We start from the raw sequence: 25,301 nt of genomic DNA on the forward strand, positions 1-25,301 counted from the left end.
AAAACTAGTGCCCCCACCGCACAGCATCATCAAGATTGATAGTTATTCAAGCCGGGAGGAAAGGGGGAGGGAGGTTGTAAGGCAATGGAAAATTTCATGTATAATAATAATACTTTATAATTGGCTGGTCCTGAAAACAACTTGTTGGTTTATGGTTTATTTTGGGACACAATTTAGGCCCGCTCGATTTCTGAGAGCTGTGAATTTTTCGCAGGGCGACAGTTTCTGTTCGGTAGCGATGAGGCTTCTTAACGCCAACCGTGACTGGGGCACTTTTACACGGCCTTCGTTGCCAACCAGCTCCATGTCAAGGACGACGTCTCTGTACAGCCAGCATCACTGCCATGAAAGGCAAAACATTGATTTTGAACCGAATGATTAGAAGCTGTATTTAGTTACAAAATGTCGATTTTCTGAATGATATGATATTAAATCATCCCACAAGATGCAAAACGTCGTGTGGAATGCTTGAATATCGAGCATAGTGCCGAACATAATTCTTTGTTTGGGGATTTATAGCTATAACGCCCCATATATGTCGGTCGCTGTCAAACTCCATATAATAGTATAGGGTTGCCAGGGGGCTGTTGTCAACTGCTTGCGGGGAGCCTTTCCTCCGGTGGACTTATGAGCGGTCTGTTTGGTACAGGCCATGTAGCGAAAAATGCTGATCTGCTACTTCTCTGATGCTGGTAGTAGGACGACGGTTAAACGCTCGTTTGCGTGCCTTTATTCATAAAAGTTCAACAATATTTTCAAAGAATGTTGCAAATTGTCAACTTGATAATTCCAAAAATACTCCAAATAAACTATGAATGTGCAAAAGACGACAAAATCGCATAGAAATTGCTTATTCCAGAGCAGAATTTACCGGTCTAAAGTGTATTCTACTTCACTCCGGTTATGTCTCTGACATTACCCACCCATCTTTTTTTTAATATTATTTTATGAATTGTAATCTAATATTTTTGAATTGTATACGAAATCAAAAAGACGAATGACCCTTGTGGTGAAAGCCTCAATAAACAAACAACATACAATTTAATTTACTGTCGAAAATTTTTCTGAGTTTTAGTATTTTTGGGAGAAAAAATCTGGGTTTTGGTTCCTTCTAAAGAAAAGTTTTCTGGCATTTGGTACTTTCTGGAAATAATCAGTTTTCAGAGATATGCTATTTTCTGGAAAATATATTTCTGGGAAAAAATTTCAGGTTCAGCAATTTATTTTCTGGTTTTCGGGGAAATGTTATAAAATCGATTAAACAATATAGTTTAATCGTATTTTTTTTGGCTGCATGTAGCTTTTAAATGGTTTACAATTGGCGATGTGCGGCAAAACTAACATTAGTTATGCGACACATATGATTAAGCTTATGAACTGGCAAAGTGACACAGTTTGTATTGTTTTACTCGCTAGTGAGTCGTAGCTTCCAACAAAAACTTCATTTTCTTCTCGGAAAAAGCTTATCAGAGCCAAAATATGAATGAAACGAGTAAGAAGTTAAGTTTTATTTGAAATTATTCTGAAATTACAGTCATTTGAAACTATTTGGCTCATACATTTCTTCGAAATGTAATTGGGGTATTATGGTGGTTGTAAAAATACTTTCCATAAATAAAGTTTCAACTGGAAACCGATACCCAAGTAGTACCAATGTTAAACTACATACTTTATATTTTGGACTACGTAGGAGATTTTGTTAAGCATATCAGAGAGAAGGATCGGCGGTGTATGATGCAAAGCTGAAACTTTCCAATTAGCCGATATATTCATTCCTCGCGTGATCCGGAGAGTTTAATAAATTTACACCATCTCGTGAAGGTTTAGTTTAACTTTGGAGGAATGGGAAATGATGTTGAGGCGGCTACGATGTTCAACAAAATTACATTTTGGAACCGCACACATGTAGCTCTGCGAATGATATTAGAAACCACTATGTTTTATACCCTTTTCGCAAGATGTTTACTCATTATCTTATACAATGATAGTTTTCCTTCGTTTTCGTAAGAAATTCTCAACAAATTTAAAGGTATGCTCTATGACTAGTATTTCAAGTAAACCACACATTTCACTCCAAGGAGTTTTCATAGGAGCGGTGGAAACCATTCATTGTTATACACGTTTCTGGGAGTGAGTAAAAAAATCAAAGCAATCCAAGAAGATTTTGACTCTTAAGTTTTCACTCCTGATTTTGGCTCCACCTGTTCACTCCGGTTTGTGATTCTTGTTCTTTCTTCGCTTATAGACCGAACTTAATTTCAAACTTTGCTAACAGTTCTTCAAGATTTGTATGTTCAATTATACCAGCAGCAAGTATATATTGAAGCAAGTCTTTGGTTTTTAATATTTTTTAACGAATACATTATTCCAACAATAGTCACGGGGAAACATATTGTTCTGAACCATAGTTCTAGTGAAAATCAATCATAAATCCATCTCTAATTTCGGATGAATTCGGCAAGGGGCAAATCTTGCTATAAATGCTTACTATAAAATAATTAGTGTCAGCATGTTTAACTAACAGTAGGAACAAATTTTGGGTGAATGTCTCTATCTATGTGGCTATCGTATCGAACAATTGGATTCTAAATTCAGCAGTTTTTTTGCACAAGAGATATTTTCGCAAAATATTAGGAATGCTAGAATATGAGTAAGCAAAACATTTTCACTAAGATCTTGGGGTCGGATATTTAGGATAACTCGATAAAAACACAAAAGACATAAATTCCATATCAGCATTTGAATAGGGCTAAAAAGTTTTGTAAACAAACTTTTGTTTTGCTGATTTCTTTTAATTTGTTATAATTTCAACACAAAAGACATTGGAAATTGATTCTACCAAGGGTAAAGATGCTAATTCATGTGTATCTTTCATGAAATTCAACTCGATAGCGGAATAATGAGCGAAATAAGTTTGTTCACAAAATCTCATTAGCCCTTTTGAAGAATTGATATTAAATTCATATGGAGGCATGGAAAGGTATAATTGTTTATGAAAACCCAATCTAACAGATTTTTTACTGCTTCTCGAAAGCCAAATTGTTAGAGCTTTAGATAATGATGCAAATTGTCCTACCTTACACTTCGTTCGATTGGTGCTGGCATCGGTAGTATGCAGTGCTTGCTTTCCGCTAGGGACAGCTGCTCTACACAATTCGTGTGTATCACTGGTGTGTGGTCGCATCTAGTATAAAACAACATGTAGGCATTCCACCACCTTTTCTGACGTCTATATTGTATTCTTTTCAAATTGTTGTCGTACACTTCACCCATATAATCCCCACCGAAGCATTGGGCTTTCATCTCTTCGTCTTCGTTCATTTTGCATTCTGAAACTTCGCCATCATCGAATTTATGCCACTTTTCAGAACCATCTGGTGCTCTAGAATGAATTAGGAATAATATGATATTACGCAATAATAAAATATCGAAAAAATACTTGTGTAGTATATAGCTGAAATAGTGGCCACCAGATGCTTGTCCGCTATGTACCACGATACCTGTTAGCTGGTAACGCGTTTCAGTGGAATCATCTGGCCTGCTGTCGTCTATGTCTATCACTTCGCCTTCGATTTTAGCCAACCCCGAAACTAGTGAAAAAACAAAAGTAAAGTACTTAAATGGTCACGAGGACATCTTTAAATTATCACCTGTATACGGTGCCATATCCAACCAACGAGGAAACTCAAAGTAATCATTAAATTTAATCGCACACACTCTCTCGTAGTCATACTCGAATCGCTTAAGTTGAATAGCTAGAACAGGTGGCAGCTTTCGCACACACAACCGTTTTACGGTCACCACCTACACAAAAAACAAGGTCAAAATAAATACAATATTCTTGATAGATAAGGAAGAGTGGGCATAGATGAACCACGGGGATAGGTAAACCACTAAGGATATTACGTCAGATTTTAGCGATTATTGGGCACAAGTTATTTGTGTTGTTACCTCCTTTGGTAAACTAACCCCGCACGCATTTGCGATAGCGCCAAACGCTTGTTGTCCCCTTTCGAAATTATCAAAGTATTTTTTCGTTATAGTGGGGATAGGTGAACCATTATGAATATTGAATACAAATTAAATGATTTTTTGCAAAGACAAAACAAAAGATAAAAGAATAAACGAATTTTCCATATGTTCTTATAACAGCCAGAAGAATGGTTCAGCTGTCCTCGTGGGGCATACATATTTATAATGTAAATTGGAGTATTATTTCGAAAAATTCTGAATGATCATTAGCATTCTTTGATAATGATAAGTCATCGACATATGGTCGGTGTTAAGTCAAACGGTAGTCCCGTAGAACATCCGACCAAGAATTGAGCCACTGGGGTCCTGCTCCCATGTCGTAGGAGGCGACTGAATGTAGGAGACCCTAAGTCAAGGTGTAGTTCCGTGCCGAGGACTTGATGACTGGAGGGTCTAAAATATGCCAGTCGCGCACGGAGCATTTTGCGTTTTGCCCTTACTGTGTTATGCGAATCTCTGGCACAGTGGACCATTATTTTTTTTCGCAAATCGTGGGAATCAAATGATCGTGTCCCATTTAAACCTGATATGGCTCGCTATATGAGTTAACTCGCTTGGTGTCCTCTAGTTGTTGTGCAATTTATGTTGGAAATGAAATGTACAGTTCTCTAATCGACAATGGTTAGAATAGCACAAATCAATCTCCAGCATAAACGCACAGCAACTATGATTTTTTCTCGACTCATGCAGGAAGATAAATCTTTCATAGCATTGGTTCAAGAACCGTATTTCCATAAAGGAAACTTCTATTTTGGAAAGTTACTTAACACTGCCTTAATTGCTTACAACAACACAAGCATGACTAACCCACGTGAAATGCCTCGTGCTTGCATCTAGCAAATTCTCTCCAAATCGAATGATTTTCAGATGAACTCCTTAAAAACCAGAGATGGTGTTTATGTGACGGACGAAAAAAAAGTTCTTAATTGTCTCTTCGACACATTCTTTCCAGGTTGTATCGATCCGAAGCTGAACAATGTTCACAGATTCATTCTGAAGATTCAGACTCGTGGGCGTTAGCACGCACATTGGTTTTCACTGAATCGGTCAGGTGGGCAGTTGGCAGCTTTGCTCCATACAAATCACCCGGAAAAGATGGAATACTTCCCGTGCTACTGCAAATGGGCTTCACGATGTTGTTTACAACATTGAGAAAGCCTTCTCGCTCAAGCAATCTAGGTTGGGTGTATTCCTAGATATTGGAGGTGCTTTTTTGTCCTTCCAGTCTATTCTGGAAGCGACGCGCGGTCATGGGATACCTGGATGTATCTCGGGTTGGATAAACGCAATGCTTAGTAACCGTATCGTCACTGCGACAGGCTGAGATACTGAAGTTGAGTATTTGCGGTTGTCTTCAGGGCGGCGTTCTGTCAGCTTTGTTATGGATCTTGGTAGCCGACGGCTTGTTGAAGAAACTCAATGAGCTTGGAATTCCAACCTACGGGTTTACCAAATACTAATTACTGGATTTTGCATCGGAACAATCTTTGACTTAAAGCAACAGACATTAAGAGCTGTCGAACAGTGGTGCCGACAAGTTAAATTATCAGTTAACCCAAACAAAACTTCAATGGTTCTTTTCGCGAAGAAGCAAATAACAACCGGGGTTCATCCCTTGCAGTTCTTTGATTCTGAGCTACTGTGTGCCGATCAAGTCAAATACGTTGGAGTCATATTGGATTCCAAACTGAATTGGTCTGCTCACATTGAGTTCAGAGTCAAGAAAGCGTGCATGGCCTTCGGGCAGTGCAGACGAACTTTTGGAAAGACCTGGGGTTTCAAACCTAAATACATCTATTGGATTTACACGGCAATTGTACGTCCAATACTGTCATACGGATGTCTTGTGTGGTGGCATAGGGGAGAGGTGATGATGGTCCAGTCAAAGCTAAACCATCTGCAAAGAATGGCGCTCATGGCGTTGACTGGTACTTTCACCACGACTCCGACTGCTGCTCTTGAGGCAAGAAGCACTATTATGTGCATATAGATTGCAGGTTACTGTGCTTTGGAACAGTAACCACGTTGATCTTGCTACCAGTCATACACAATTGTGGTCACAAATTATTACATGGGGTGAAGATATTCTTGCTCCTAGTGATATTACACTCACATGTAGTTTTACTTACAGGACATTCCATCTGAAGATTTCCTCTCGAGAGGAGTGGTTGTCTGGCTATATGGAAAGACAACAACAAACGCAAGTGGTCTGTTACACTGACGGTTCTCTGATGGAGGAACGTACTGGTGCTGATGTCTACTGTCGTGAAATGAGATTGGAACAATCTCACTCACTAGGTAGATACTGCACTGTATCCCAAGCAGAAATCTTTGCGATTATGTGCGGGGTGCAATCGGCCCTTCAACTAAGTATGTCCGGCAGTTATAAACTTCTGCTCCGATAGTCAGGCTGCAATCAAGGCCCTTAGCTCAGACAAATCACGGTTCAAGCTAGTGATCGCGTGCCGAACCCAAATCGAAGAACTAAATATTGTCAACACTATCTACCTTGTCTGGGTTCCCGGACATTGCGGTATTACTGGAAATAAATGAGCTGACGAATTAGCCAGGGCAGGTTCAGCGATTGACTTTGTTGGTCCTGAGCCCGCGCTGCCAATTTCGACAAGTTGGATAAGGGAAAAATACGGTCCTGGGCTTGTTAATCCGACTACGAAACCTCATATCATCTGATATGCAACTGTCCAGCGGTAGCGCAATTGCGATTTCGAGTTTTCGGGCGTCCTTATATAGACGAAACCATGTTTGGGTGACTGAAAGTCAGGGACATACTAAAGTTTCTTATCCAATGTGGTAAAGAGCTTTACCCAAGTAGCATTTCTGCTTTTATAGCACACTACAAGTGAATTCTATGTTTTAAGAAGGGCTTCAAGATTGCCGTAAAACCACAATTGTTACTAGGGTAGGCTTATTCGCAGGCAAGTTGAACTATTTGTGAGTTTAACTTACCTGTTGTTTATTATTGTTTTTGTGCTGTTATTTTTCCCACCCTTCCAATTCTATTTTCCCACACCTCCTTGTCCTTTCCTTCCGCTCAGGAATCCCCAACTACATACGGGGAATGCGTCATTTAAGCCAATATATTCTGATTCCTGATTACTGATGGTCGGTGTTAAGTCAAACAGGACTAAGTAGAACATGTTGATTTTGAGAAGAACAAGTTTGAAGTCGCTGCATCCTTCACGATATAATTTCAAAAGTAATGTTTCAAAGGTTTAAAGTTTATATTGGACAAATCGGGAGAACATTAGAAAATCGATTCAAAGAGCATATTGCGGAAATAGCAAAAGCTTCTAGAGAATCTGCTAAAGATTTACCATTCCACTTCAAATCCAAGGTAGCGGAACACGCTTTTTCAGAAAAACATAGCTTAACTATAGAAGATATTAAAATTCAGCGTCCAGTCTCTAATCCTTGGAAATTAGACGTAACGGATATTCATGGCTCTTCGAAATTTTACCTACATACAAAAAACGGTAGCTTTATGCACCTAGGTACCCACCGACCACAGCCTACCCGCTTCCCTAGATAAAACGACTTTACCATCCCGTCATTTCCTATAGACTGATACAAACACTGAAGAAGATTACAAGTAGTAATCGAAATACCGGTATCTGTTAAATAGTGAAGTGCATTTAACTATAAAAACATAGTGGAATTAAATGGAAGAAAACCATTGAAACATTACGTACATTCCACTAAGACCTCCGTTCGCGTATATATTGTAATTTCAAAAGGATTCTTGTCCACTTTCTAAATCTAGCAATAGAGGAATGTATCACTATCTCACTTTTTGAGATTTACTTAGTCCGTTCTGACTTTACACCGAACACAATTTTTAGTTCAAAATACCCCAAGAGTACAACGATGAATTTGACTATGTAAATGGTGCTTTTCCACGAACCTTTTTATCACATTTATCACAATGGTAAGCATCCGCGCCTTCTAAAATTTCCCCCTTAACATATTGCTCGAGAGAGTCAGTTAGCGAGCTATGATTTCTAATATCTACACTGAAAGCACTAAATGGCTCGTCCTTGCTATAACGATGTGGACAATCCTGACAAATTTTCTGGTCACTGAAACATCCGCCAAGCGTAGCACCCATAAGTTGTGAATAGCCCAATGCCTTTAAACCTTCATCTAAACTTTCAAAAAGAGACATGAAAAATTCAACTGCATCTTGCTGCTCTCGAAGGTTTACAGGTTCTCCTTGAAGTCTGAAAAAATATATGAATATTATTATTTGTATCACTGAAGATCTCACCATAATTTACTTGAAATGACTCCACAGCCCCCTTGGAGTGTAGTACTGAAGTGAACTATGGCCTAGATGCGCGAAAATGGCTTGAACGTGCTTTAAAATTCCTACATGATAATTTTTTTCAACTGAGTCATCACATTCCTGAACAGTCTAAAAGAAATAACATTAATTTATTCCCTTTCAACTAACACCAGAGTTAGATGAACTTACGTGAGAATCCAATTCTCCACTGAAATCTTCAGTAGGATCCGACGCAGCTCCTTGTGCTGACAATATTCCGATTCGCAGCGATGGCACCATAAAAAGTTGTTGTAACACAGAGTTCATATAACAGGTAGCACCAGCGTTTTTTAGTCCACAAAAACCTTGTGATGGGCGAGGTCCCACCGGTGGTAAGTATTCCCATTCACGGAGTGGCTCGATATCGGTGCAAAACATATCAAGCAGTGTTTTAACTAGAATTTTCATGTTTTCAACGGAATTCTGACACAAGGCGACTAACAAATCACATGCAGCGGAAATCGTATGTGGATTACGACACACAGGCGGGGCAGCATTGATGTCGAGTATCTGGCCATTGCGACGCAAATGCAGATATTGGCGGGAAGCGCTAAAGAGGTAGTCATCCGTAATCTCCTGCAATCATAAAATAATGATAATAAAACATGATATTGTGCACATGTTCTGGAAATTGTTGTAAGACTCCTAGACAAAGCAATTAAGGGGGCGTCTAGTGTAGAGGGCAAAAATAATCGAACTCGTTTTTATCCGCTCAATTGTTAGTATCAAACGTCTAGAAAGGTCTTCTGCAATCTTAGTGGCCAAGCTGAACTTTTTTTTGTTTTGAACAGCCATGCACTGTCCATGATCGCAAATCAGTCTCATAAAGATAGGAAATCCCATAGAAAACAGGAAAAATATGCGATCATAGGCAGTGCATTCCACGCATGTATTTGCGTTTTTAAAATTGGCGAACACCATAACTCAAAAACGAATTGACTTGATTTTTTTATGAGGGTGCCCAATATGTGTAGCCTGTCGATGAATCACAGAAAATGAATAATTTTTTTCTCCCTATTATTTTGAAGAAAAATAAGCGAATTTTACAGTTAAAATATGAGATTTTTCGGTTTTCAAGAAACCATTTTCCGAAACTCGCACTCGTATGTGTGGCTTTGTGTGACTGAAAATATTTTTTTTTCGTGTACAATGCATGTATAATATTACACAAAAGATCTATTGTTACCTAACAGAATTTGTTTTTACATTTTCTTTGCGACCATCAGGGGCGGATCCAGAAAAAAATTTCGGGAGGGGTCCGAAATTTTGAACATTGTACAATACGTCATGCGTTGAAACCTCATTTAATGAAATTCAGTTTTGGTTGTCAAATTTGGTTTGTAATGATTTTAAGTTTAAAACTGATATAAAATTGAAACTAATTCAAAATTTCTCAACAAGTTTAAAAAATTCGGAGGGGGTCCGGACCCTCAGGACCCTCCCCCTGGATCCGCCACTGGCGACCATTAATTTTTCTCTGAATTTTCTTTTTATAAAGCAAAATGGTATAATGACAGGATAGTTTTGAACATAAATTCAATGATTTTTAGTTTCGTTTATAAAAAAAAATTAAAGTCACTTGGGCCGGTCTAGCGTAGACAAAAAAAAAACGAAATTTCCAAAACCTGAAATTAGGCTACTAAAAATTATCGAGGAACTTATCAACATCGTCATCTCCCGCTGTTGTAGATGTTCTTAAATGTTTGTAGAAACTGTACACAGCGTATACGCTACGTATGGTATCAGCTGTCGCAGGTTATTGCAATTTTTGTGATCTATTGGGCGCCCGGAAGGATACAGTGAGCTTAACGATATTTCATTCAAGTTATGTGAACGCCGAGTTTTCTTCCTATCTTCATTAACCGAACCAAATTAAACTAAACTGAAATTCCCAGTGGATTTTCAACGATTGGCTGAAACTATGTTGTAATTGAAAATCTGGAATAAACTTGGATTTGAAAATCTATTGGAGCATGAAAGAATTTCCATCTTGAATATTACGGCATTCATCAACTTCCGAAGCCAAATTCAAATCAGAACTTTCCGAAGAATCAATGTTATCAGATGGCACATACTCTGATTCCGATTGAGGCTATCCATATACCACGTGGACAATTTAGAGGTGGAGAGTGGTCAAGAGAAAGTCCACGGAGACAGAGGAAAGGGGATGTGAAATGTCCACAGAGGCTTAGCATTACTTTACATTATTATATAAGAAAATGAAACAAACTTGCATTTTTCAAAATTTTGAAACAGCCAAAGCGCATATAATAGCATTGTGTGTGAATGTCCAGGCATTTATTTAAATTGAAAATATTTTAACATTTAAATATTTTGAGATTTGAAAGCTTCTTAAAATTACGAGCCAACTCAATAATCTGTCAATCTATTTCTATCAACTTTGTGTTATTATGATGATTCTTTAAAACGTAAATCCAATAGATTACAATGTCGTTTAGAAATGAGACATTTCCATGGAAATTTCTCAAAGAGATTCTATGGTTAAAGTCAACGCATTGGAACGTTTTGTCCAAGTATTGAAAATCCAATTCTATTTATGAAGCCACCAAAATAAAATTTTGGAAAGTCCACGTAGACATCGTGGGAAGGAGGTAAGGGGACAGCAATTGTCCACGCTTGTACCTGGTGGGAAAGGAGGGGGTCAAAAATGAAAAGTTTTGTTCGCGTAGTATACGAACGGTTCTATTCTGAAAATCCTTCGAACGGAGATTGGGACGAATCCGACATTAACTCGATATAAAAATGCATGTATCGAATAGTGAACGTTATAACTGTAAAGTTTGACATGATGTACCATCAAATCGTTTTAAATATTCTATGTGTAAAAGCCTTCATTAATAAAAATGTGTACTCCTGTACAAAAATCGTACAAAAAATAATTTTTATTGTCATGTGTAAGATTACTTATCCCGCTCTTTCTTTTGAATATTTGAAGTTTTTTTAAGTAGAATACTGCTAACGTTTCAATATGGAGTCCCGTTTCAAAAATTTGAGTTGAGAAATTTTCCCAGGTTTGAAATGCGAATATCTTCCGTTCTACTGATCGAAATCGCAATATTTTTGCACTATCTGATCGGAAATTCGTTCACGTATTTCGTATTAAATTTCGGAATTAGTGCGACTACTATAAATAAACCAAAACAAGGATTTTTAGAAAATCTTTCGAAAACAGCTAGGAAAATGCGCAATTTGCCAGCATATCTCACGCAGAGCCATCAAAAAGGAGCATGTAAGCGTTTCATTACATACGGGAATGTTATAAATACAGGGCACGCGAGCTTGTTTTGTATCAGTGGGTGCTCGCTTACCACACGAGCAAGATGCTCGTCCGGACGGTACAATGAGCGGTATCATGTTTGCGTTCCCGTACCAATCGTGATAAAATTCAGGCAATCACCAAATCCGCCATTCGGCGTCTGGCTCGTCGTGGTGGTGTAAAATGCATCTCCGATTTAATCTACGAATGCTGATGGTGTGCAGGAAAATGTCATCCGAGATGCCGCGACAGAAAAGTTTGCCAAGATCGCCATCTCCGATGGCACAAGCACCCCAACTCCAAGTAAATTCCGAATACTGCCCAAACAAAAGGCTCTTTTCAGGGCCATCAATTTATCGACAAAGAATCGAATTGAAATTTTGTTATTACAAGCATCCGAAAGTGGCTTGCCAAGAGCGTTCGATGGTAAGTGAGCTACTTGTGAACAATATCGTCGATTTCACGTAGAATGACACAAAATAAAAAGTTATCATTTGTGTGATTTGTGTGTTTGTTTACAGTTTCGTGTTTACTAGGCGCATTCAAAAAAGGTTTCAATTCTCAAACATTATACCAAGGTGCCGTATAACATTACTCTTTTTACCCTGAGTGTTCGATAACCTCCGTATTGGAAACACAATTTCAATTTTGTTCTTTATCAAAAATATGTGGTCGACCAACGAAGGGGTGGAGCTACGAAGAACACATATTGAGAACAACACAAAAAAGAACGAGCTTACATTGTGCTGTAGTCAGGTATAAAAAGATGGATGGGTAATGTCAGAGACATAACCGGAGTGAAGTAGAATACACTTTAGACTGGTTATACAAATGCTACAATTTTGACTATCTTCTGATAGGTTGTATTAAAAGCAGATATTTCGTTATTTCTAATGGAAATACCGAAATATCGATACACGTACATCGAAATCTAAAATATTTGAACATATTTATCTATATGGTAATCCTAAAAAGAGCATTTAATGAATGTTATTGTAAATTGAATCATTACAAGAAACTGTCAACAAATCACACAAATGATAACTTTTTATTTCATGTCATTCTACGACATGCCGACGATATTGTTCACAAGGGGCTCACTTACCATCCAACGCTCTTGGCAAGCCACTTTCTGATGCTTGTAATAACAAAACTTCAATTCGATTGTTTGCTGATAAATTATGGCCCTGAAAAGGGCCTTTTGTTTGGGCAGTATTCGGAATTTAGTTGGAGCTAGTGTATTTGTGCCATCTGAGACGGCGTGCTTGAACTTTTCTGACAGCTACAAACGGACGGCCGCTTCTTCTTGTATCCTTTAACAATGTTCGGAAACATTTGGATCGACGTATATGGTACGACGATACAAACAAACTGATATTGAGCAGCAGCATGCTAAGTTTTTATACCTGACTACAGCACAATGTAAACTCGTCCTTTTTTGTGTTGTCCTCAATATGTGTTCTTCGTAGCTCCACCCCTTCGTTGGTCGATACACAAGCAAATTGTGTTGAACGCATCGGAGTGCCGTTTACTTAGTAGCTGTAATGGAATACCTTGCTGTTAAAGTGTTGAAATTGGAAGGAAATGCTGCCCGTGACAACAAAAAGACGAATTATCCCACGTCTTCAACAGCTGGCGATTCGTAACAACGAAAAGTTGAACAAACGAGTGACCATTGCTCAAGGTGGTGTGTTGCAAAACATCCAATCAGGAGTGCTGCCCAAAAAGACCGAAAAGAAATCATAAATGGAACGCTGAAACTAGCAAATGAAATGCAAACTGTCCTTTTCAGGACGATCACACATTTTTGATTATGAACAAAATTGAAATTACGAATCTGAATGGGCCAATCGACGAACTGCATTTCTATCGAGCAAATTTACCCGCCAAAAAGCCATTTCCCGACAGGAAATTCTGTGCTGGAACAGCAATTTCTTTGCGATTTTGTTGTCTTTTGCACATACATAGTTTATTTGGAGTATTTTTGGAATTATCAAGTTGTCAATTTGCAACATCCTTTGAAAATATTTCAAATGCTAAACAATATTTTTATTCAAATAAGCACCTTCAAATTAAGTTTTTGTGGCCAGTAGCCGGTGTCGTTGCATTCATTACATAATAACATACAATAATTTGCGGTTAACCCACTTTTGTTTTGACTTGGGCCGTTCTTGCACTGAGCTTTCTAGGGCAATTTTAGATCGATTTGTAGTTTAATACAAAGTTGAGGACAATGAAATTGTCCATCAGATGCTCACTTTTGGTAACATTTTAATGTCTACAGTACCACCTAGAGCAAAAAATGTGTTTTATTGTAAAACCTAAGTTTTCAAGCAAAAAAAAAATTAAAATAAAAAGTTGTGCTGAAGCCCCTGACAAAATATTTTTCTTTTGATTGCAAATGAAAGAGCAAAATCAATTATATCACATACTGAAATTTCAGAGATGCTATTTTTTGCTAAAATTGTTCTAACAAACACTCCATGAGCTGTTATCAAATGGAGGGATTCACCAAGAAAATTTACCCCACTGAATTTTGCTTCGCCGATTTGTATTTTGCGATGTCGGTGGATATCAATTTAGCAGGATAAAGTGTCATCATGGGACAGCCGCTATCTTGATTTTGGGTCCACGTACCAAAAATGACTGTTGATTTGAGTTCTCATAAAAATATCATATGGCATGGTTGATACATTGTCATGAATAGGGCAAGATTTTTAATATAGTTCTGTCATCTTGGATTTTACATTAATGACGAACATCAATTTCCACTCTCTTGAAATCATCCATATATAAATATATTGAATGATTTGAAATGATAAACCGTCGTGAGAATAACGCTGTTTTGGAATTTAAAATGTAGCAAATTTTAAGCTTCGTCATCAGTTTTTAGTTTTCAGACATTACCCTGATATAAAAATATCTATTATGTAAGGTTTATGGTTGGTAAATTGTCACGAAAAATGCATCATTCATAATCCATAAATGCCAACTCGGTTATCACAATGACGGCAAACATCAATTTACGAGCTTTAGACATCACATTTACACAGTTTTCTTTACCAAAGTATCTATATTTCACACCTTAGAATAAATCATCAAGAAATAGTGGTTATATCGAATTAATATCAGCCATTGATGGCGGCGAACATCAATTTTGAGTAACCCATAAGGTTAAAGCTGCAATAAGCACTAATAATAATGTGTTGTTATCCATTACCTAATATTGATTATATTTCGAGTGAATTTTTAACATTTTATAATCGATTTTGCCTTCTTTTAAATATGAGCAGTTCTTTTGAGTTTCATTTTTTGAAATTTTTGTGCTTGTTCATTCTTGCAATTATGGATTTTTTGCTATGACATACGTTTTAGTATAGTATAGTGTAAAACTGTGATCCACCCGACGTATGTTTTGTTTTGGCCATTATTATTATGATCGCCAGTGAGTTTTGGTTTTCCATACAATGTTTCAATAATTAAAATTATCCTTATTATCTTTCTTTATTTCATGAGCTGGTCTTTCGAATTATATCGTTTGTGGATTTCGTCGTTTTTCGAACGATGATTTATTGAATGAACTTACATATATTCAACCGTCAGTTGCTACACTGCTCTAGGGCGATGTCAATTCAATGCGGCTTTGCCGCATAACCGAGACCAACACTCCGAAACGGCGCAAAGCCGCTGAGGATCCGCTGGGCGAGGTGGCCGCCGACCCGCTGTCGGAATCGGCGGCTCCTCGCAAGCAAACCTATGATCCACTCGTTTGCCCGGATTACTTATGTTTGGGGCTATAAATTAATTTAAGTCCGACGGAGCGACAGCGATGTCGGACAGCACGTAATGTGAAGCGATGTGGCGTAGTCACATTAGTCGTAAATGTTTTTATTAATTGGTAAAGAGGAATAATCTAATTATTTTTTTTTTTCAAGCTCGATTTTAATACTATTGGAAATAAACTCATTTAAAGTCATTTAAATATTTAAGTAGTTGCCGTTATGCTCAAACATTTGAGCTACATGCCAGCTGCTTATAACTGCATAACTAACTTTCCTTCGAACTAAGAACCTTATTGTCAACATACAATCAAAGTACATAATACATACAAGAAAGGATATACTCAAAAAACATCGTGGTAAACAATAAATTTATCACTACATATACCTATGCCAACCGACCGTTATGCTCAATTACTGTTTTCCTTAACATAAAAATATTTGTATGGAAAGATCTTCAGCAGTAGCATGGCTCAAAATTATGCCGAATTACCTGACTTCTCGCACAGTTTTAATTTATGTGTTTCCCTGTAGTTGAAAAAATGCCAAATTACCTCCAGTGTGTTCACTTCTCCAAATTATGCCAAATGTCCGTTATGCCAAATGACCTTCAATGTAATCAATTCTCAAAATTATGCCAAATGACCATTATGCCAAATGACCGTTATGCCAAATGACCTTAAGTGTGATCAATTCTCAAAATTTTGCCAAATGACCACTATGCCAAATAACCGTTATGCGAAGTGTCCGTTATGCTAAATGACCTTATGCCAATTGACCCAGGCTCGTACCGATAGCACAATTGGGACTACCCGATTTCCCCCGGTTTATCACCCTTATCGTCTGGGCAAAATACTGCTATATTTGAGTAATATTATAGCCAAACCAAATAACAGCTCCACTATTTTTTCCTCATTGCTAAGTTTTTGACTAAGACTGGTACAATAGCCGATGAAATGGTTGCTAGTACAATGATGATCTGAAGTGGTAGCTATACTACTTATCCTTAGTATATCGACGAAGTCAGAAAATCAGTAGAATAGTGCGGACCCAATTACAAGGTTTCATACAGCCCAAGAAACAAGACTCAAAAATGTTCATAATCAATTGAGGTGTGTATATAGACTCAGGGTCGACGATATTAGCTTAGCTTAGTTGACCGCCCGTGAGTTTCCCGTGATTGATCAAAGCCTGTTGAAATTGCATATTGAACCAATTGTATGATACTTGGGAGTAGTTCATCATACTCAACGAGCAACCTAAAGAGACTAAGATTATAGTATGATCAATAACGTAGATGGCCACGCCCATGCAGGTCAATTTTGGGATGGGAAGGAATGTTAGGTCAACACTTGTGACTATTATGACCGAGGAATTCTCTGCATCATCCACAAGTGTTACAGGATAGGATTGGTGTTAGTAGGTAGGGAGATGAATCAGGGTATATCTTGGTAAATATTGTGATTTAGCTAAGTACTCACGCGCTTTGTCTTTTCATTTTACTGGGACAATAATTTGTATTTAAAATTTGTGTTCATCTGACACTAAGTCTTAATGAACTAAACTAAAAATAATTAACCTAATGTAACAGCAAACGGTGACGAAATTGTGATGAATTATAATTGAGGTCGAAGTGCTCGGCAAGCTCGTTTACTGGGACAATAATTTGTATTTAAAATTTGTGTTCATCTGACACTAAGTCTTAATGAACTAAACTAAAAATAATTAACCTAATGTAACAGCAAACGGTGACGAAATTGTGATGAATTATAATTGAGGTCGAAGTGCTCGGCAAGCTCGTTGAAGCGACGAACCATCGCTAAAATCGGACTATTAGCAGCGTAGTTGGTGTTTCGCATTTCGATGTGTAGTAATGTCCGAGGGCGAAGAACACAGGTTGAGGTAGAGGTTGATTTGTCCAAGGAGATCGGGAACATCATACTCAGCCAACAGAAGCTTTGAAATGAAAATGACCTGCGATGTATGTCTACGTTCTTGCAAAGTATGTAGTCCTAATAGTCTGCAACGGTTCTCATATGGTGGCAGGTTCAACGGATCATTGCAAGGCAATTGACGTAAAGCATATCGTATAAATTTGCGCTGGACAGCTTCAATCCTTTCACTCCCCGTTGCATGATAAGGACACCAGACGATGTTTGCAAATTCCAACTGCGAGCGCACCAGTGAGCAATATAAAGCCTTGAAACACAGAGGATCCCGGAATTCGCTAGAAATTTTGAACATAAAACCTAGAAGTCGATTTGCTTTGTCGATTGTCGCTGATAGGTGATTGGTATTGGTAGCCTTTCATCGAGAATAACACCTAGATCTTTTACGTGGTCAACGCGTTGCAGCTGAGTTCCGGCAATGTTGTAGTTAAAATTAAGCATGTCTCTTGTACGATGAAAACTGATGACAAAACATTTCGTAACACAAAGGATCAACATGTTTCTTTGACACCAATTGTAAAATGTATCAATGAGACACTGTAACTCACGGCAATCGGTTTCATTCCTTATCACAAGAAATATCTTCAAGTCATCGGCGAAAAATAGTTTCCCTCCACACATTAGAACAAAGACCGCATCATTCACGAATAATGAAAATAGTAATGGACCTAGTGTACTACCTTGGGGAACTCCGGAATTATTACAAAAAGATTCAGACACGTTGTCACCAATTTGCACGACGCACTCGCGGTGAACAATGTAGGATCGAGGCCAGTGGCAGAAACTCGAAGTACATCCTAGTTTATCAAGCTTTGCAAGCAGTATCTCATGGTTAACTGTGTCGAAAGCGGCCTTAAGATCTGTGTAGACCGTGTCCACCTGGAGTTTCCTGGATATGTTTTCAATGCAAAACGATGTGAAGCTAACTAAATTCGTCTCAACCGATCGACCAGGGAAGAATCCGTGCTGACAAGGGCTTATGTAATGTTTACTAGCAAAAACAGCACCTCGTTGATAAGCGCTTCGAAGATTTTCGACTCAACTCTCAGCGAAGTGATTCCCCGGTAGCTCACGATGTTGCTTTTGTCATTTTTCTTGTGAACCGGAAACATAACTGAAAACTTCCAATCTTCGGGAAATTTTGCTGCTGAAGCGACACATTGAAAAGGTGCGTCAGTGGGATCGCTAAGATGTCGGAACATTTTTTCAGAACAGCAGACGGCATAGCACTTTGTCCTGGAGAATAAGACGATTTTGTTTTCCGTATTGCAGAGAGAACCGATTGTATTGAAATAGTGAATACATCCATATCCATTGTACCAATGGGTACCTCACGGGTCGCGTTTTCGAGCTCGATGGCAGATGGCACATCAGTCGTGAAGACACTTGAAAAGTAGCTGGCAAATAGGGAGCATTTTCCCGCCGTTGTAGTCGCTACTTCGCCATTGTAGACCATCCTAGACGGAAGACCCGTTTCCTTTCTCTTCGTTTTAACAAAAGCCCAGAATCCCTTCGGATTTCGTCGTAAGTTTTGTTGGATGCGGTTCACATATCCTTTGTACAGCAATGTATTGTAACAGCGGTACTCATTGCTGGCGAGTGCGAAAAAGCGCTTGAGAATAGGGCATCGACGATTTAGATCAAAGTTTTCAGGTGTGCGACCTCCAGTAGAAATATGAATCCATTCAAATAGGCATTTTAAAAATTATACTTCCGTGGGGCGTAATGAAAGGATAAAGCCGCGTGGCATATGATAGAGGTCTATTCATCTATAGACAATATGATCTTAGCAATATGTACGAAGTCGCTTACGATCAATTTCCGAGAATTCGAAACGAACAATTTAAACTCCGAACAACTGGCCATCAGGAGTAATGGTTCTTATTAACACAATAATCATTTTCAAAGTTTGCGGTACAAAGAAAGCATACAAATGCATAAAAGATGTCCCAAATGAATGTGAAAAAATTCACATGACAAGTTGGCATCTCCATTCTCCCTATCAGACACGTTCCCATATTTGGGTTAAATACCAATTGCAAACGACAGGTTTATTATGCGTAAAAAATATAATAAACACTATGACAGGGGATCCCTCGGTGATCCAGAAGAATGCATGGGAGAACAGCAATACTAGCAAATACCGACTACCATATGAGCGGCGCAAAATCGAACGAGTGGCGTAGAGTACTGCACTGGATGATTTTGAAGAAAGGTCCAGGAGTGCGACTTTACGAAGTTTTAGCTTCTGATGGCCCTATATTTTCTGACAAAATGAAGTTCTGGAATGTTGAGATTTTTATCACTGTTTAGGAAAGCAAAAGTATTATAAAGCTAGTGTCAGGCCTTCATGAGATCTCAAGAAGTCACTTTTGGAGATATTCGTAAATATAGATTTGTCGGTAAACGGTTCCAGATTTAATAAAAAAATACCTAATTTAACACATCTACAGATCGCTTGCAACATAAAAAACTTTTTGTGCACTTCGACAGCTCCATCTTAGGCCAATTCAATAAATTTCCTACATGAAAGTTTACTTTTTTTAAAAACGGTTTTTAAACCAATGCTTTGGAAGTTAAACCTTGTCGTGGAATAGCCGGTATATTAATATATGCTGTTACTTAGTGTAGAATTAGATTTCGTCCTTTACGGCCAATATACAAACTTAAAATGTTGGTACACTATCGAGAATAGCGAATCAGAAAAGGTGACTATATGTCAGTGATTCACTAAATACAGAATGGATAAAGGTTATGATGTAAAACCTTAAGGTCTTCGGTACGGAGCAATACCTCGACCTAGGAACTCCTTAAGTCTACGGTACGGAGCAATACCTCGACTTAGGAACTCCTAGCATGTTGTTTAGTCGCCTCTTACGACATGGGAGCAGTTTCCAGAGTTTCTGTTCTTGGCTAAAATATTGCAAAAATATTTCAGCCCGCCGGACACCACACGGCATATATAGACTCAGGGTCGACGATATTCCAGCCCAGCGTTGCCAACATTTTTTTCAAAAAAACTGGAACCTTTCTTGAAAAAAACTGGAAAAAACTGGATGCTCGAAAAAAAACCTACTTCACCCTTGTAATGTTTAAATCAACGATTCATTAACGTAATTTTAAGTAAACACGTATGTTCCATACCTTGTACTGAAAATTTGTGCCGTTTTTTTTTTTGATATTGTTGTCCAAATTAAAAAAAAATATTAAAACATTCGAATTTGATTGTAAGTGTAATAGTTATAGTCGAATCTTACTGTTTTGAAAGTTTCAATGTACACATCCACAAAATCCTAAATTTAATACCATTTGCTAAACTTGAGGATGCGCTTAAACCTTTCTTACGATACCACTATAGCAATTAGCTGAGAATTCTACAAATGTTCAACAAAATATTTGGCACAGTGTACTGCCACCTTTATGTTTGAGTAAAATTCATTTGAAATCGAATCAAAATGTACATTCCCGAACCGTTTTACTCACAAGTGGTATAAAAAGAGTTCAGGTTACGGTGGATTAAAATCTTATTCTGTGGCACTCAGCATTATCCTATCGCTTGTTTGAAAATTCTATGAATCAAGTTACAATTTGCGAGAAAAAAACTACATAAATGAACATTTAAAAAAACTGGATAAAACTGGCTCAAATTTCAAAAAACTGGAAGATTTCTCCGATTGTCTGTTTGACTGGATGTTGTAACAAAAAACTGGAAGAATTCAGTTTAAACTGGAAGGTTGGCATCAGCCCAACTCCTATTTTGACCGTTTCCAAATTAGCCGCTATATGCATAGGGTAATTTCGGGAGAGATTCCGCGTCGGGTGAGATGCCGCACTTTCTATATCTCGTATATAGAGTCACTTTTATACGGTAACTAGCTAATACCCATCGCACGTTGCTGCGACTTTCAACGAAATAGGACGAAAACACAATTTGTTCCGAAGCGCCATCTGACGGGCAGATAATTCCCAACAAATAGCACACAAATACGCTCCAGAACGAATTCTTACTATATATAAATTTTGACGGCAATCGTTTAGGAGTCCATAAATCATATACATACAAACATTGACTTTTATATATAGATAGATAGAAGAATAGAAGATAGAATGATATTGTGAGATTGTCTGTCGAAGAATTACAACACTGGATATGTAAAATAATCCCTATTATTGACTCACGTCAATTTTATTAACGTTTGTGTGCGTCCAGTTGCATCACGGAGTGCCGAAAGTTTTTCAGTACCACATAAAAATTTCGTTTTTAAAATTGTTCGATTTTTTATTGGTAAATTATGTATCGGTTGAATAGCTGGGAGCTTTTAGAAGGCATTCTGAACATGAGCACGGTCATTCATCATTTCAGAGGAAAATGCGGGATTTCTCCCATACCATTGGTAGAGATGCCGCATCGAAATTGCGGGTGAGATGCCGCACTTGATGGCGGAGGATACGCAGCTAAAATGTATTTTTTTCACCTCGGAATGTCATTAAATGATCATTTGCGTCAGGTATAGGTTATTAATAAGGTACATCCACAAACTAACGGACCTAGCACAGTGACATATAGGAATATGAGTCTATTTATCTATATATTTAAACGGGCGATATGTATCTAAGTATTAGTTACTTCGGTTTATTTTTTAAAGTTTCAGGCACTAATTTTAGTGAACGCATTGATTTCTAGTGCTGTTAATCTTGGGGTAAAAATGAAAATTTCAACAAATTGATGCTTCTTCAAAATGAATCTTTTAAGAACAAACCTAAGTTGTATAAATTCATTGTTGGGAGAAACAACTAAAAACAGCTTTTAAGAAACCCCTACCGACACATAGATATATGTCGCTCGTACAAACATATAAATAAATAGTGGCTGTACATAATTTCCCGGAATACCATTCGCCGGAATACTATTTCCCGGAGAACTATTTTCCGGAATGTATCATATCTCAAAATATCGTTTCCCGGAATGTAGCTTTTCCCGGAAAACCATTTCCCAGAATGTATCATTTCCCAGAATGTATCATTTCCCGGAAAACCGTTTCCCGGAATGTATCATTTCCTGGAAAACCATTTCGTGGAATACTGTTTCCCGGAAAATTAAAAAAAACTTCGTACCTCACCGACCAAACTTGTTTTTAGAAGCCCTGCTATGCAGCTAACTGTGTTCTAGGAGATTTTACCTACTTTAGAACATGAAAAGTTGTTTGAAAATACTTTTTTGATCTTGAGTGGTTATTGTATTTATCACTGAAAATTATCAAAAAATAGCAAAAAAAAACAAGATAGCGACAAGATTGCGAAACTGTCATTTTAAAGATTTCACCCATTCGATTCCGCGAGGTTAGAAAAATTAATTTAAATTGATCATTATATGGACAGCTTACGAACTTTTGGTTTTGAACCAAACAGAAAGGTTTTAAAAAAATCGAGTGGAGAATAAGAAGCACCCCAATGGGTGGGATATCAATAAATTAAATGAGTACCAAAATACTTTCCAATTTTCCCACCGTAGGAAATGAAGTGGTGAATAAATTCATGACCGTCTAATTCCTGATCAACAGGCTCTATATTTTGCCTTATATTTGTTCCAAATTTTGCGGATTCAGTAAAAAAGTTATATTTTCAATTCTTTTACTATTTTGTATCGATTCCGTCACGTGGTAATCTGTGAAAAAGAATACACCACTGTTTCTACAAGATTTTTAAGATTTTGGTATATTGTTATTGAATTAAAATTATATAATTCAAAATGGAAGGCGAACAGAACAGTTTTTTATATTTTCAATTCTGTCCTATCGTTTTTAGGTAAACTACAAGCGTACTAAAAACTTCAAGTGCGTTTTTTTTCAAATGCACTTCAAAACAGTGCTGGCCGGAAAGGTACCACGAACCAATCTTTTTTGATCGTTTTGAAATTCACCGCATATTCAAAAATATTTTCTCCAGCGACGTACGAATGATTTTAGTTTTTTTTAATAAATGATGTCTGTATCTATTTTGTTGGCTATTTTCGTCAAATTTAAGACTAAGAGAAATGAAAGCACTAAAATTAAAAAACGGATAGGCATTCTATAAAGGATAGGGTGTTGATTTTAATGATATTTTCAGCATTTCGCGTAAAATTAAAGTAGCGAAAAGAATACTACGTAAGCTGCTTGCTATTGTTCTACGAAATCTATAAAAAGCTTTAGTTTTTGGCAGTAGATCAAACATTACAGGACATAGATTTCGGGCCCGAATTAAAAAAAACCTCGCATTATGAATCCCATTTTTGGGATCTTGATTCATCTCTTTATTACGTAAAGAAAAATATCCGCACGAAGGCACCGAATCACCGAAAATGAATAATACAAACAAACAAAAAATACGAATCTGATGTCTGCTCTTCGCTGCTTGTTCGCATCGTTGTTTGTTGAATTTAGCCATTCATGCGATGTTCATCTTCACGCATAATTCGGATCGGCACACGAATGGCTTAGATGATAATCGCCATTCTTCGCTTAGGATTCTTCGTTCTTCATTCCTCCTGCATTGCGTCATAGAAAAACGAATTCCTTGTTCATTGCTGGAAGGGTCAGTTTGTTGACCGGAATTGTACAGAAATGCTTGTAGATATGTTCGAAATTGGATGACTTTTGTTACAAGGAAGTATTAGTAGTACATAAGGATTGCTTGTTGATGTTTTTTGGTTGATCAGAGTCGAAACGAGAAGATGCGTAAGCAAAACAAAGCAAATCAATTATGTTTGTATATCTGCCGATGTCTCGCGGGTGAAAATTAATCAACACCATGTTTTCTATTATGAATCCACTAGTCTATTGGAACTTCAATTAATCATAATGGTCGAGGTAATCAAAAACAATTTCTGTGTCCATAGAAGTGTAATCGAGCTCATTTACAAGTTTTTGTCAATTCAATGCATTCTGATTTAAACCAAGCTCATCGTCAGATTAAATTAGTAACCCGAACCAGTAGGGTTCGTCGCGGAGCGGATGTGGGCGGTAAATGTATAGTCCGCACCGCAACCGTAAAAAAATAAAACCGCACCGCTTACCGCAACCGCACTGCATTTACTGCACCGCGCCGCGCGGTAAAATTAATGTATTTTTTTAAAATTGCGTTGAAGATTTTTTCGTTTATTTTGTATAACCATATATAATAAAATGTTCTTATTTACACGAAAATTAACTTTGACGGACTCCTCAGGATGTAACATTTATGAAAAAATTCAACTTTGCAAGTTTTATTAATAAAATGCCGTACATTTTTAGACAAATATTTTCGAAACAAAGTAAAACATTGTCATTCCTCTAAATATTAGCATAGCACTGAAGTCCTATGAAATGTAGCTGTATTTCATCATTATACATACAAAAACGTTCTTCCGCAGCAATTAATAGAAAAACTTTTAATTTAATTATCCTTCAGCTAATTAAAAAAATGGAATAATGAAGGTGAATATTTTTTTCTTTCGATTTTCATATTTCCAATGAATTTGACACATGAAAATGAAATGAACGTTTTTCGCATTTACGGTGTAAAAATCCCCTATAATTCTTAAAGAAAATTCACCAAAAAGAAATAAAGGAAAACACCAGTACTTCTATATATTATCCCAGTACAGTGACATGAAATATTTTGAATTTTATCAATAAGAACGACGCCATATTAGATGAAAAAATCGTTCTACACATAACATCTAATCAGGAATCCCATCTCAACCGGTATAGTTGTTGAATATTTGAAAAACTGCAAAAGATGTATGATTTACAGCATACAGAAGAAATGTTATTACAAATAGCTAATTTTAGGAACAAAATACCCCAAAACCCTAACTTCATATTTTTCAGAAAACGGATGTATTCTTATTATATTTATTTATTACATCTTCGATATATATATATATATATATATATATATAT

General features: G+C 37.3%; 1 protein-coding gene across 2 annotated transcripts in view; it reads right to left on the bottom strand.

Moving 5' to 3' along the window:
* The window catches only part of LOC131691077 (probable ubiquitin carboxyl-terminal hydrolase FAF), a 673,880-nt gene that overhangs the window by 393,733 nt on the left and 254,846 nt on the right, over positions 1-25,301 (bottom strand). Inside the window, exons 6-11 of one of the 2 annotated variants that reach the window (XM_058977248.1) lie at positions 8,525-8,950; positions 8,328-8,455; positions 7,955-8,270; positions 3,651-3,804; positions 3,440-3,590; positions 3,077-3,382 (exon numbers count right to left, since the gene is read on the bottom strand). In XM_058977248.1, the coding sequence (XP_058833231.1) occupies positions 3,077-3,382; positions 3,440-3,590; positions 3,651-3,804; positions 7,955-8,270; positions 8,328-8,455; positions 8,525-8,950 (1,481 nt within the window). Of the gene's footprint in view, positions 1-3,076; positions 3,383-3,439; positions 3,591-3,650; positions 3,805-7,954; positions 8,271-8,327; positions 8,465-8,524; positions 8,951-25,301 lie in introns of both variants that reach the window. The other variant, XM_058977247.1, reaches the window with a different exon arrangement.

Source organism: Topomyia yanbarensis, chromosome 3 (genome assembly GCF_030247195.1).
Source record: "Topomyia yanbarensis strain Yona2022 chromosome 3, ASM3024719v1, whole genome shotgun sequence".
NCBI lineage: Eukaryota > Metazoa > Arthropoda > Insecta > Diptera > Culicidae > Topomyia > Topomyia yanbarensis.